The sequence below is a fragment of the Cornus florida genome, unplaced genomic scaffold (assembly GCF_030987335.1).
Source record: "Cornus florida cultivar Cherokee Brave unplaced genomic scaffold, ASM3098733v1 CherokeeBrave_3.0.0_Hap2_Chr10, whole genome shotgun sequence".
Lineage (NCBI taxonomy): Eukaryota > Viridiplantae > Streptophyta > Magnoliopsida > Cornales > Cornaceae > Cornus > Cornus florida.
In genome coordinates, this window is record NW_026775580.1 from 60,793,949 (window position 1) to 60,809,125 (window position 15,177).

The window sequence follows — 15,177 nt, forward strand, 5'->3', positions numbered from 1 at the left end:
ATATATATATATATATATATATAAAGAAAATCATAAATATTACATGCACAAATAATTTGTTATTACAAAATTTGGCACGAAATTTTAAATAATAAAAATATTTTTAAAAATAAATTCAGTCTTTTCTTATGAGTAAGAAAACTTACTCACGTAGTTGAGTAAGATTAATGAACATTTAGTAGTTACCAAATTGGCGATATTTCCAATCCCCATAAAGGCAGTCAAACAAATGGATTGATGTGATTATCCCAAGAATCCTTAGCAAACTTTGCTTCTCAATCCCTACTCCCTCTCTCTCTCTCTCTCTCTAATACACGCACACTTGGTCTTTGCTTGGTAAGTTACGTTCGTGATGACGGGAGTTGAACGTGATGAGGAACTAAATCAGAGCTTGTTACATAATTCAGCATCAAACGGTGTAGTAGGTGACGATGATCAAGAGAAGAAAGACTTGAAAACAAAGGTGTGGATTGAATCAAAGAAGCTATGGCAAATAGTGGGTCCCTCCATCTTCAACAGGGTAGCCACCTACACGATGAACATCGTCTCTGTAGCCTTCGCTGGCCACCTTGGTGAGCTTGAACTTGCTTCCATGTCCATCGCCAACACGGTCATTGTCGGCTTCAATTTTGGCCTACTGGTACCCTTCTATTTCATTGTTCTCAATATTAATATAAATAATTTAAAATAAAATAAAATTATTCTATGTATTTAAAAAAAAAAAAAAATGCAAACCGACCATTTATCCATTTATAAAAATCATCCTAACACTTATTTTTTCCTCTTCTCTTTTATGTTCTTATTTTCACAAGTTTCTTTAATACCTTAAAAAAATAATAATAATAAAAAATAAATAAATAAATAAATTTTCATTCCCTTTCTTCGATCAAACCTTTCTCCAAAGTTCTCTAATTTTTCTTTTTGTCTTAAACTTTTTTAATAATAATTCTTACATCATATATGATGTATATGGAGTAGCTTTTTTCTCTCTTTCTCATTCTTTATTTTTTTCTCTTGTTCTTTAAATTTCACTCTATTATTATTATTATTTATTTTTTAAAATATCCAAATTAATTGTCCTATTTAAAAAATCCATGTAAAATAAATGCAATATTTCTATTATTGTCCTTAAGTTTTCAAAAAAATTCAAATTGTAACATGTATTAATTGCATGCATCTTAAAAACTTCAAATGCCAAAATGACACAGAGGGGAGTATTTTTCTTTTTTATATGTTTTTGAAAAATGATATAAGAACAACTATTTTTACCCGACTACACAACCTACTTGCTATGCATATTTGAGAAAGTATTTACATTCTTTTAGAAAGCTGACAAGAGTCTTTATTCAACTTGATGCGGAAAGTGTTTCCATTCTTTTATAGCAGGACTCTTTTTTCTTTTTTTCTTTCTAGAACAATGACATAGTAAAAAACCTGATCATGTTCATTACTGCACTTTTATGTTTTGTCTGTATAATAAAAAAAAACCTGATCATGTTCATTATGCTCCTAAAATAAATTTCTGGTTTCCTCCAAGGAAGGAGGATACATTAAATTTTTTGTATTCTTTTCTGAACTAACATTAATTATGGCTCTGTGTGAACTAGTTAGGAATGGCAAGTGCATTAGAAACACTGTGTGGGCAAGCTTTTGGGGCAAAAAGGTACAACATGTTGGGTATATATATGCAAAGGTCGTGGATTGTTCTCTTCTTTTCTTGTTTCTTGTTACTGCCACTCTACGCCTTCGCAACCCCTCTTCTGAAGCTGCTAGGGCAGACAGACGCGGTGGCCGAGCAGTCCGGGGAGGTGGCATTGTGGTTGATTCCACTGCACTTCAGTTTTGCATTTGTGTTCCCAATTCAGAGATTCTTGCAGAGCCAGCTCAAGGCTAATGTCCTGGCCTGGGTTTCGATGACGGTTCTCGTGTTTCATGTGTTCGTCAGCTGGCTCGTTGTGTATCAGTTTGGGTTTGGGATTGTGGGTGTGGCTGTGACATTGGACATTGCCTGGTGGCTCTTGTTTTTTGGGCTGTTGGCGTACACTCTGTTTGGTGGGTGTCCACAAACTTGGACTGGTTTCTCAGTGCAAGCCTTTTCTGGCCTCTGGGAGTTTGTCAAACTCTCTACTGCCTCCGGTGTAATGCTTTGGTATGTACTAGTCTCTCTTTAACCATCTATACATATATGGAGAATCTCTATAGACACATAAAGTCGTGATTTACGCGATGGTAGTGTACACAGAGAAGGGTGGGCATTGCCCCCACCTACCAGGGGTGAGGTCCACTTTGTCGGTGAGTACCATATCCCATATGGGGGTAATTTAATTTCACTCTTAGTCTGTGCATAGTATCGTGTAAGGTCATGTGTTAAGATGGGAATTCGAGGACTACATTCTATGTGAGGGTAAAATGGGACTAGGGTAAATATCTTAACTTATGTGATGTCTGTTTTGAGACGGATGCTAAGATGATGGTGGACGCTATATTGGGAGTGCGATATGGTGATGGTGCATGCTTATCTTTGGTGTCTGAGCTCCGGAACCATGCTTTAGCTGGTCTTTAGAGTGTTGACATAGAAGAGGATTTGGTGCTCCATTCGATCCCTCCTTTCATAGTTCAGCTTTTGGCGGCTGATGCTGCTGGTTCAGTTTGAGGGTTGGGTTGTTTTGGTGTGGTTGTCGCCCAAAAAAAAAAAAAAAAAAAAAAAATAATTTTATTCCAGTTCCATTTTAATTAGTCAATTCTTATATACAACTATAATGCACACATTGACTGGTTGTTAGTAAAAAACACAAACTTGAATGATTAAAGCCCCAGGGTAAATTAAAGTGAGACCATGTCAATATCAAAGAATTTGATGCACATGTACTTATATGACTGTTTTAAATAATTTGATTTAATTTGACGAGTATGTTTTTATTGTAGCTTGGAGAATTGGTACTATCGAATATTGATTTTACTTACTGGATACCTACCGGATGCCACACTTGCTGTGGACTCATTATCCGTCTGGTAATATTGTATTACCTTTAATATCATTGCCATTTCTATATATATATATAATTTTGAAATATTATTTGCCTCTCTTTACATGTTATATTATAATTTGGCAGCATGAATATTAATGGATGGGAAATGATGATTCCTCTTGCTTTCTTTGCTGCAACCGGGTACTGCTCTTTCGTCTTTTTATTATATATCTTACAATTTCCTTTGTATTTATTTATTTATTTTGGGTAATTGGGGGTATTTAGGATTTTGCCCCGACTAATTTCCGGACCACTGTACAAAGCGCACATCTACACAAATAAGATAAAATTCAAGTTTTCACTCGCATGAATGACCCCAAGAACTTATTTACGTCGAAGGAGAATCAAACCTTAAACCTTATATGCTTCATGAAATACCAAGTTCAACTAACTCACCACTAGAGTCAAAAGAATAATTTGGCCTATGAATCAAAATAAAAGTAACCTTAACTTAAGCTCTTTTAGGTCATAGCTTTGAAAACTTAAAAAATCAAAATATAATAAGTTCCCTCATTTTATGCCCTTGATGACTATGAATTGGGTAATTGAAAATTTTATCTTAAATTTTCTTTAACATTAACAATCTATATTAAGACGCTTAGTATTATATATATATATATATATATATATATATATATATATATATATATTACATTCATGTGTGTTGTATGGTAGGTACAGAGTGTTGTATGTAAAGTTAATTCCTGGTTAGTGCTTTCTCGAATGACTTTAAGACAAGCCCGTAAATGTATTAACCACCATACACTCGACCATTCTTATGCATTTTGTTGATGAATTAATTGGAGATCTTTTTAAATTTCTGGAGCCACTAAATTAAAATATTTTTATTTAAAACAGGTTGTTAGAAAATGTAAAAACTACAACAAGTATATCATTATAACAGACTCTAGATCTTATGTAAATTTTGTATTGTTTGATGAACAAATTCAGCAGCGTATACTTTTTAATTGATTTAGTATTTATTTCTTTTATAACACAATTTTAATATCGCAAAATAATCAATATATGGCTTTGAAAATGGGTTAAAATTTTAAATGACAATGATTTCATTTATCAATGAGCGAAGTTTATTCAAAAAATATTTAAAACATCTAGTATTTTACAAATACCTCACTTAAAATTCACACACAATATGTATTTATATCATCAACATGCAGCGCACTCGTGTCAGCGTAGTAAAACAAAAAAAAAAAATCAAAAACGTCTTAACTAAGCACATGGTTAAAATATATTTTATTTTATTTTAATCCGACAAAAAAGATGTACTAACAGAATTCCATGGACTTAACTTAGTTGGAAAAGATTTGGGTTATGGTGCCTCATGAAACATCAGGTCTTATAATTGATTCCTTTTAAGTGCAAACAGATCCTTAAGGGTCATGCTCGTGGACATAATTCGAGCTTTACTCAATCCTTGAGGGGGTAGATTAGTCGGGACAAAGCCTGAACACCCTGGTTATACCAAAAAAGAAGGTATTAACACAATGGTACTCAAACCAGTTTTGTGAATTAAGTATGGGTTGTTCAGATCCTAACTTTTTTTATTCTTGCCTTGTTTTGGGTTGGGAACTTGGTATAAATTTGACATTTTTGTCTTACTGTTGCACATCTAAAATCTATTGTTTTGTGCACAATTTGAAGGGTAAGGGTGGCCAATGAGCTAGGTGCGGGGAACGGAAAGGGAGCTAAATTTGCAACAAAGGTCTCAGTGGTGAACTCCACAGTTGTCGGCATCTTCTTTTGTGCTCTAATTATGATATTGCATGACAAAATCGGGTACATCTTCACGTCAAGCACCGTTGTTCTTGAAGCAGTCGACGAGCTCTCTTACCTCTTGGCCTTCACCATTCTCCTCAACAGTGTTCAACCAGTTCTTTCAGGTGATCAATTTGACATTCCCTAATTCGGTGACTGAAAAATGTATAGTATTTAACATTTTGATACAAATTATTAGACTAGTTTGCCAACTGTTACAGGGGTGGCTGTGGGATCCGGATGGCAAGCATGGGTTGCATACATAAATCTGGGTTGCTACTACCTTATTGGGGTTCCTCTTGGTTGTGTTATGGGGTGGGTTTTCGGCTTTGGTGTTCAGGTAAGTTTGGTTCTTGATAGGAAGAGCATTGCGCCGGTCATGTTTAGAAGTAACTGAATTGGCTCATTGAAATTGGAATGAAAGGGAAATTTACTTCAAACTTTGAAATAAATTTTCTCTAACTCCAATTTCAAAACGTTGATTCAATGCTCCGAACGTAGTATAAACATTATTATTTTTAAATAAAAAATTTAAGTGTTTATAATTTGTTGCAATCAGGGTATTTGGGGTGGCATGATATTTGGCGGAACTGCTGTGCAGACAATAATATTGGCCATCATAACAATACGGTGTGATTGGGAAAAAGAGGTACAAATTAACAAAAAATTCACTTTTATGACCTTTGTTCAAACTCATATATGCTAATATGAACTCTGTAATTCTTTTAAAATGGTGGATTTGCAGGCGGATAAAGCTACCAAGCATGTCCAAAAGTGGTCGACTCCTGATCCAGATAATAAATCATAAGCAAAATGTACTCGGGTCTACCACATTTTGAAGCGGCTCTTTTTTCATTATATTATAAAATATTACAGGTCGATCTTTCTTTCTTTCTTTTTTTTTTTTTTTTTTTTTGATAATTTGGTTAACATTGATTTCTAAGCTCTTTGGAGTGATTCGATTAATTTCATGTTCAAAGCTAGCATAGTTGAACAATTAGGGCTGTAGGCACTCATTTATTTGCTGATGAGATGACACAATCCAGGAAAAGGCTCTCATATTGTAAAATTTGTATCGACATTACTGCAACCCAGATGTTACCTGATGTTGTAAGTCTGGAAGTTGTTGAGGGGGTTTTTGTACCAATAAAAGTTGCCTATCAATGTAAACCATTGTCATGCCACAAGTGTAAATGTTTTGGACACTCTGACCTCAAATGCACAGAAACTTGTAAGATATCGGTGCCAAAGGCATAGAGTAATGTGAGTGGACAAGCTGATCATGGAAATCTGACTTTGGTTAAGGTTGTTAATAGCTTGATTGTCTCTAGCCTAAATCATGAGTCTGGAATCATTAATCCATACATTAATGACATGGCTTCATCTCCTGGTTTACCTTTGCCACTCATTAATGACACTCATCCTGATGGTGATGTATTACCACCCTCTACCTGTAACCACCCTATTGACCATCTGACCTTGGGAAAATCATCCATGCATATCCCACTGATCTCTCCTAAAGGACAAGGTCATCAAGAGAAGGTAGGTTTATCTCCCGCATCATCATCTTGTGCCTCATTGCCACCAGGTTTTGAACATTGCACCCCTTTATCCAATTTAGGAAGTTGTCACCAGACAAAGCTTGGGTTTTCAAAGCCTTTGGTTGTGGATTTGCAGGTTCCTTGCTCATCAACTAGATCTACCTCTACTCACACTTCAAATAGGTTTCAGGCTCTGTCATGTACAAATGATGGGGCAGAGAAGGATGAGGAGGTTAATTTGTACCTCTCTGATTAATGTTGAATGCGCTATGAGGCAGTTGACCGCTGAGGATGATCATGAATATGATTTCTAACCCAGACTTAGGGAACTCACAGCTAGGGGAAGGAAAAAAACTAAAGAAGGAAGCTTGGAGAGCTGCTAGGGCAGCCCATAAGGCTCCAAAGGCCGAGTATATTAGGTTCTTTATTGACCTACATATCCCACCTTCCAAATGATGTTTGCAGCATGGAATGTGAGAGGGATGAATAATCCCTCCAGATAAAGAGAAGTTGGGAAGTTCATTGATAACCAATTAGACTTTGTACAACTGTTGGAAACTAAGGTTAGATCTCTTAATGAACCAGTTGTACATAGAAGTATCTCTCAGTGGCCTCTAATCACTAAAATTTCCCATGCCCCTCTGGGTAGGATTTGGATCCTATGGAACCCCACCTCTGTGAATATTCAATGCATTTGTATGACTGACTAACTCATCCACATTTATGTTTCCAATGTTACTTCTAACTCTCTTTTTTGTCACATTTATCTATAAGGCTAACACCCCTGAGGAGAGGAAACCATTGTGGGATAAAATTAATGTGATAGGCTCCACCATCTCTTCTTCTCCATGGATTTTAATGGGGGACTTCAATGCTGTAAGATGGACAAGTGAGAGGCATGGTGGGACAGAACTGTGGACTCCAGCTATGAATTATCTTGATGAATGTTTGCTGGAAAATGAGTTATATGATTTAAGATATTCTGAACTGTTTCACACTAGGTCAAACAAATCACGAATCCACAATCCAATTACCAAAAAATTGGACAGAGTTGTCATTAATTTCACTGGCTTACCTCCTTCCCCAACTCCAACTGCCATTTTCTCCCACCTCTTGTTAATCTTGGACACCCTAACCCAACCAGAAAATGTCCATTCAAGTTCTTTAATTTCTGGGCTGACCACCCAGATTTTTTGGACACTGTGTCTGAAATATGGAGTACAAATGTTAGTGACGTCCCTATGTTCAGAGTGGCCACAAAGCAAAAAATACTCAAGCTTGCACTGAAGAGGCTCAATCATAACACTTTCAGTGACATTTCATTGAGGGTGTTGCAAGCAAAAAACAGACCTTGGTACTTGTCAAAACCAGTTGGATAGTAACCCTAGTAGTTTGGAGCTTAGGAAATAGGAAAAGCACTCATTATCACTTATTCAAGCCTCAGTAAAATTGAAGAACAACTTTTTTAGCAAAAATCAAGAATACACTGGCTTGCTTTGGATGATCAGAATACAATTTTCTTTCATAAGAGCATCCAAAACAGGCTTAATAGGAAGAAGATAACTAAAGTGACTTTGGATGGTGGAAGTATTTCAAGGGACAGTGATGACATTAAGATGATTTTCACCTCTTACTTCAAAGAGTTATTTTCACCTCTCAATTTATTTCTAAATCTGTCCAGGGTGATTTCTTTGATAACCTTAGCCTTATTCAAACTGATTTGGAAATTAGGAACTGTATTTTCTCTATAAAATTTAACAAGTCCCTTGGTCCAGATGGTTTTAATTATTTTTTCTACAAAAAAGGATGGCAGATTGTGGGGGAGGAAGTGACATTGGCTATCAAAGAATTTTTTCAAACAAGCAAAATTTTGAAAACAGATCAATGCCACCTACATTGCTTTAATTCCAAAATTCCTAAGCCTATATCTCCTGCTAATTACAGACCTATATCATGTTGTAGTGAGATGTATAAATGCATTTCCAAGCTTATAACTAACAAAATTAAGCCCATCTTGCCTACTCTTATTGACAAGGCTCAAAATGTCTTTGTTAAAGGTAGGAAAATAGGGAACAATATCATTTTGGCTCAGGAACTATTGAGAGAATACCATAAACCTTTGTTTTCTCCTAGGTGCACTCTTAAGGTTGACCTACATAAGGCTTATGATCATTTCCATTGGCAATTTCTTCTTGATGTACTTGAACTGATGCATTTCCCTCATATCTTCATTGGATTGATTAGATCATGTATCAACACTACTTCCTTCTCTATTTCTGCCAATGAAGAGTTTTGTGGCTTTTTTAGAAGCATCAAAGGTCTGAGGCAAGGGGATCCCCTATCCTCCATACCTTTTTGTCATAGCCATGGATATACTGTCATCCATTACAAACTCACAAGCACTAACCCACATTTCACTCACCATTGGAGATACAAAATTCTTCAAATTTCACATCTTTCCTTTGCAGATGATATCCTCATGCTTTGTCACGGCGATATTAACTCTGCAAGAGTTCTTAAGGAATCCCTTGATAATTTCAGTTTGCCTTTTGGCCTCACCCCAAACCTCAACAAAAGCCACATTTTCTTCAGTGGTGTGGCACCAAATGAGATGACAACCATTATCTACGGTGAACAATTCAACAGACAGAGCCTTGTCTTTTGCAGGTAGACTTCAACTCATCAAATCAACTCTTTTCAGCATACACATATTTTGCACAAATATCCTCATCCTACCTTCAAAAGTATGTGATCAAATAAACCAGATCCTTCAAAGGTTTTTATGGGCAGGGCCTAACATGACAAAATTTAGATCAAAGGTGGGATGGGATCAAGTCTGTACACCAAAACATATGCTGGTGGACTAGGCTTACACGATATTCAACTATAGAACAAGGCTGTTATCCTAAGGCACTTGTGGACTCTGTGTTCAAATGAGTCAAAAAGCTTGTGGAAGGACTGGATAGAGAACTATCTTATCAAACACACAAGTATTTTGGGACATTAGTGTTCCAAATGAAGGTTCATGGTTCTAGAGGAAGCTGCTTCAAAACAGACATTTGGTTCAACCTCTAATCAAACATTCAATCAACAATAAAGCCTCAACTATGGTGTTTTGTGACAATTGGCTAGCTTGTGGACCTCTTTACCAAGTACTTACTTCTACCTCTACTCATAGGCATAGGCAGGGATGGCTCATCAACAAGTTCATGAAGGTCTCACAACTCCTAACCCATAACCAGTGGGCTTGGCCTAGAAATATCTCCAACATCATCTCCACTCACTGCAATATTTCTAGTTTGCCAATGCCTAATAAGACCTACTCACTTAAACATACTCTCATAGCCTTATGACAATCACATCCAACTATCCATTGTTCATACTCCAAAATTATTTGGAATGACCTGCAACACAAATGTGGGTTCTACACAAACCCTAATTCATGGTAGGAGTTCTTAATTTGGGCGTCATCGAATTGGAAATAGAAATTGAAGTTTAACAGGATACTCACTTGGAAGCTCATGCTAGCAAGTTAAGCATATCATGTTTGGAGAGAAAGGAATAATAGAATTTTTCGAAATCAATGCTTACGTCCATTGCAGACTATGAATGCTATGATCAACTCAGTCAAATTGAGGCTCTTTTCAATCAAGAAGTGTTCTTGCCAGTTGCCCACACACAGGAAATTGGTAGGGAATGGAATCTTCCAAGCTCTTTCTACGAACCAGACCACACAAATCCCTTCTTCTCCATCCCACCATAACTCTCAACACCACAAACAGCCAGAACAACCTTTACCATTCCACTTCCCGGGAGACTGAACTTGTTGATATTCTCTATTTGGGTTATGTTTTGGGGTTGACATTTGGCACTTTTGGGCCTGTATGTTTGGTTTTCTTTTTGGGCATCAATGGGTTGATACAGTGTCATCTTTTGGGTTCTTTCTGATATGGGTTGCTTGGCCTATACTGTTTATTGGGGTATGCCCCAATTTTACTAGTACATTATTTTTCCTTTTATGATACTCTCATTATTTATCGAAAAAAAAAAAAACGTAAACAAAAACTTGTGAGCATATTCAAATTAGAGTATTCCATATGACTAAAATTTGTTTGAATTTTCTTGAGCATCAACTTAATATTTTTTTTCTTTTTCTTTTGCCAATTGAGTGATGTTGTGTTTTAAAGTATAAAATTAATATCTTGAATTAGGTATTTGATAAGTGTACAAAATTTGCTATTTTATACCCAATAATTAATATTTTTTATTAGATAAATGTTCTTATTCCTACTTTTTCATGTTTTATATGGGCTAATTTCGGAATGAGAAGAAAAGAGGCAAAAATGTGAACACCAAAAGCCTTGTAGTCAAATTCAATTTCAAAATTGGCGTTTAATCAAATCAGCAAATATCTAGCCAAATTGGAAAACATATCATTTCAAATTGGAAAGAAGCAAGATTTTATATATTTTTTATGTTAATTTATTTTATTTTATTTTCACTCATGTAATTAGAATTTTCCCCTCCTAATCATTTTATTCTAAACTCTATAAATATGAACATATGTAGAGGAGCTAGGATGTAAGAGTTAATGAGAGAAAATAATAAAAAAAATTACAAATTTTTTGTCTTGAATTTCTTTCTTATAATTATTTTTCTATGAAGAGCCCTTTATATATATATATATATATATATATATATATATATATATATATATATGTATGTAAAAACTTTAGAGAGATGATTCTCAGAGTAATGGTAATACGAAAAATGCCTACTTCCATTTGCAATTTTTTTAGCAAAGCTAAAACAGATTAAATAAAAAAAATGTTCTCTCATATAAGCAACTGTTATTTAATGTCAAATTTCCTCTCATTTTTTCAAGTTGTAATTAGACTGGTAAAGTGATTTACTTGATTAAAAAATCACGTAAGAAATATAAAAGTTTATTTATATTGATTCACGATGGTGGATTCTTTCCCTTGAGATTTTGTCCATTATTTGATTCTCCCCGTCCTCCTCTTTTTCCCCTCCTTGACAAATAAAAATTAAATTGCCAAATTGGTATAAAAAACAATTTGGAATTAAAGAACATAATGCTAGTTCTATTACACAAACATATTTTATTTTTATTTTTATTTTTTATTTTTTTTGGGGAGTAAAACAAAACAAGAAAGATAACAAAAACACACTTGATATTTTGAATTAAACATAAAACCCACAAAACACTCACACTATCACAAACTTCCACCAACTCAGACTCGGTCCAAGTAAGATTTTCCATTGAGTTCATTGCTTTTCTGAAGCTCTATGTACTCCCTAAATTTGATTCCTTGGTATGCACCTGAATTGATTTCACCATCCAGCGATGCTTGACAAGGCTTACAATTCTCTCAAGTTCGTCCACCGTCGAAAAGTGATTTGAGTATGAAAAGTGTAATATTCTTATATTATATTTAATGTAATAACCCGATCATTTTTCTTCCTTTTATTTTTCTGATAATTTTTTTTAGTTGATTTTTCTTTTTCGAGTTCAGTTTCTTGTCACTTGGTGTCGTATCGAGTGCTCGGGAATGGTTTCCGAGACTCCTTCCTTTGGATTGACAACTTCCTTGTGAGGACCGCGTCATTTTCACATTTTCATTTTTCGACATTATTCACTTTTTGTCTTCTCCCTGTTCGTCGCTTTTTTAGCGTAACCTCACTTTTCTTGTTCGGAGTTGATTTTTGACTTCATGAGTTTTCATTCCAGTTGATTTCCTCATAACGCGTGACTTTACCTTTGGAGAAAAGCTCGCCGGTTGTTTCCTTTTCCCGCAGGGGCGTGGATGAAAGGATTCTTCAGAAATATTTTTGTTTTTTGAGGTATTTTTCATAAATATCTTTTGGAGATATTTTGATTAGGGGTTTTTAAGAAAATATCTTTTGGAAGATATTTTCTTTCTGCACGGGACTCGGTTTTCGACGCCGTTTCGTCCGTTATTCTTTTTTTTTTTTTTTTTTTTTTTTTTCCGGTTCTTTTTCGTTCACGGTATTTTACCGTTTGAGCGCGTTTGCGCAAATTCCACTTTTCTGGACTCGACAAGACCCGTTTGGGGCACTTTTTGAGATTTCTATAAATAGAGGGTAGGTGAGAGAAATTTTATGCTTTCTTCTCCATCTCCCATGGCTGGCCAGTAGCCTTCCCATAGCTGCCACCTTCTTTTTTTCACTTTAAACCCTTTTCTTCTTTGATTTTTCCCTCGATGACTTAGACTTTATTGTCGGCATTGGCGAGATCTTCGTTTCCCCTCTATTAGAAACCAGTTTCGACAAATTTTGAGTTTGGGTTTCAAGTTCGGGTTTGGATTTTGGTGGTGTCTGAAGGAGGATTGTTGTTCTCTTCGTTGTCCCCATCGTAACCCTAAAGTATTGTTAGATTCTGGGCGGTTTCCTTTTGGTGGCTTTTATGATTTTCATCTCAAATTGAGGTAGGGGATGTTTTAGGTTTATATATGTGTTGTATTGAATGTTTTCCATACTTATACAACTTGTATGCATGCCTTTGTATTAATTCTATAATTTAATTTAATTATTTTCTATGTATAAGATTTAATTCACATGGTTGTACATAGCTTGGAATTAAATTGTGGTATGCTATTAAATTAAGTATTGATATGTTCATTAACATATATTAAATTGGGATTATTTGAATAAGTATTCAAACTTTTATTTAATTATTTTCTTGTATGAAAATTTAATTCACATGGTTGTAACTAGCATGAAATTAACTTGTAATGTGATATTAAATTAGGTCTTGGTATGTTCTTTAACCTATGTTAATTTGGGAATATTTGGAGTTGTTTTAAAATATAGAGAAAATTAATTAATTAGTTTAATTAATTTTATTTTAAGTGTTTTATTCACTTAATTAAATTTTTAACTTGATATTATTGATGAGCTTGGTATGTTCTATTATATATATTAAATTGAGAATATTTGAATAAGTTTTGAGAACTTTATTTAATTATTTTTCTGGCATTGAGTTTAATTTACCCAGAAGTAAGTAGTGTAGAATTAATTTGGATCATGGTATTAAATTAGGCCTTGTTATGACCTTTGACATATATTATTTGTAGAACTTTTGGTGTTGCTTTGTAATCTTGAGAATTTAATTATTTAAGTTAATTAAATTCCATTTGTATACTTCCATTGAGGTAGTTAGGTATTGATATAGTATGCTTGCCTAATTTATAATTTGGAACTTGTTATATGATTTCATGATAGTATTCCATGAGTTGAAGTTATGATTTAACTTGTTAGTTTACATATTATGTATTTGACATTTAATATGCCATTGTAACTTGAAGGCCTAGGGTATATCTTGTGTGATTTTCATGACTTGGATGTGCATGGTATTTGGCTAATTGCATTGAGTATATATGATATTTATTTGTTGCACAATTTGTTGATTTTGGATTCTTGGGACATCATTTGTTTTGACATGGCTAGAGTAAGGCTCTAGTATGGGAGATATGAGTTCTTTCTACTTTATAATGCGCACTTAGGGGAAGGTACCCACGGGCTAGTAACCCAAAAGTGACCTTTGTATACGTTCTATTCTGGTTGATGTCCAAGTATATCCACTTTGTTAATATTGAGTATTTATAACTTTATGCGTTGTATTGGATGTTCTAATAATGCTAAATTGTATAATTTAGTTATTTATGCATTTTAAATTTCAAGTTGATAACTATGAGAATCTATATCTTGACAAGTTGTATTAGATGTTCCAATTATGCTAAATTGTATAATTTAGTTGTTTACGCATTTTAGATCTCAAGTTGATAACTTTGAGAATCTATATCTTGCTGCATTGTATCGTATGCTCCTATATTGTTTAAGTTGCATGAATATTGTTGTTTAAACTAGAAATGCTTTAAGGTAGCTTAGGATACTCCTTTGGTCTCACCTTAGACATAGATGTTAGGTGGCATGAATCACATGAATTGTTTCACATTAATGTGATTAACTTGTAAGACGTTAGGTCTATGCATGCTCATCTCCTACGAATAGCTTTATGTTACTCACCCACATAGTGGAGACATTTTTCAGGTACAGAACCATGATTCGGGATTCACATTATGCCTTGGATGTTTGGTAGACTTGAAGTATTTGATTCATGCAAATGTTAGTATGAAATGCTATTTTTAGTTTAAAATGTCAAAACTTGTATATTTGATTCTAAATATGTAATGTATACATAAGTACACCTTTTGAGTTGTATTTGACATGCATGTAATTAGGCTGTAGGCCAAGTACTTTTATTTTGTGTTCTAAGTACTTTTACTTTCAAACTATATTGTTGAAAAATAGAAAAATGGTAAAACTTTAGCATCACTACATTTGCATGGGTGGTGGGAATTGGGCTTTAACACTTCATTTATGAATGAAGTGTCGCCAAAGGCCAAACGGTATTTTGAAACCATTTTATAATTTTAAGTTTCAAAATTTCTTTTAAAAGTTTAATTTAGGCATTTTTGAGTGTTGATAGGTCAAATTTTGCTTTGGGCATTTTTGGGTCCCACGGGTCATTCCCGCGCACTTAAAAACACAATTTACGTTTGTGTGCATGATCGTTTTGGCACACAACACCATTTAGGGTCAAATGAGCACTTGGTGCAAAGTTATATTTTCATCGTTTTTGACCTAAACTGATCTAGGGGCATTTTGAGCATTTCATAGTGCATTTTAAAATTTTCTTTCAACATGGTCGGGTAGAAAACTTGATTTTAGGGGGGGAGGGGGGGGGGGGGGGAGGGGGTGGTTTCTTCTTTGTGTTTTTCCAAAAA

The 15,177-nt window shown here is 34.6% G+C and overlaps 1 protein-coding gene across 2 annotated transcripts; it reads left to right on the forward strand.

Moving 5' to 3' along the window:
- The first annotated feature begins 256 nt into the window (after positions 1 to 256).
- On the forward strand, positions 257 to 5,992 carry LOC132279116 (protein DETOXIFICATION 27-like). 2 transcript variants are annotated; one of them, XM_059781044.1, is made up of 8 exons: positions 257 to 640; positions 1,608 to 2,149; positions 2,926 to 3,012; positions 3,114 to 3,170; positions 4,692 to 4,930; positions 5,027 to 5,145; positions 5,365 to 5,454; positions 5,551 to 5,992. In XM_059781044.1, the coding sequence occupies exons 1-8, from the start codon at positions 353 to 355 to the stop codon at positions 5,611 to 5,613; spliced, it is 1,485 nt and encodes a 494-aa protein (XP_059637027.1). In that variant the 5' UTR covers positions 257 to 352; the 3' UTR covers positions 5,614 to 5,992. The 2 variants fall into 2 exon arrangements, with proteins under 2 accessions (XP_059637027.1, XP_059637028.1); XM_059781045.1 differs by having other exon boundaries at positions 511 to 640; positions 1,612 to 2,149.
- The last annotated feature ends 9,185 nt before the right edge of the window (positions 5,993 to 15,177 follow it).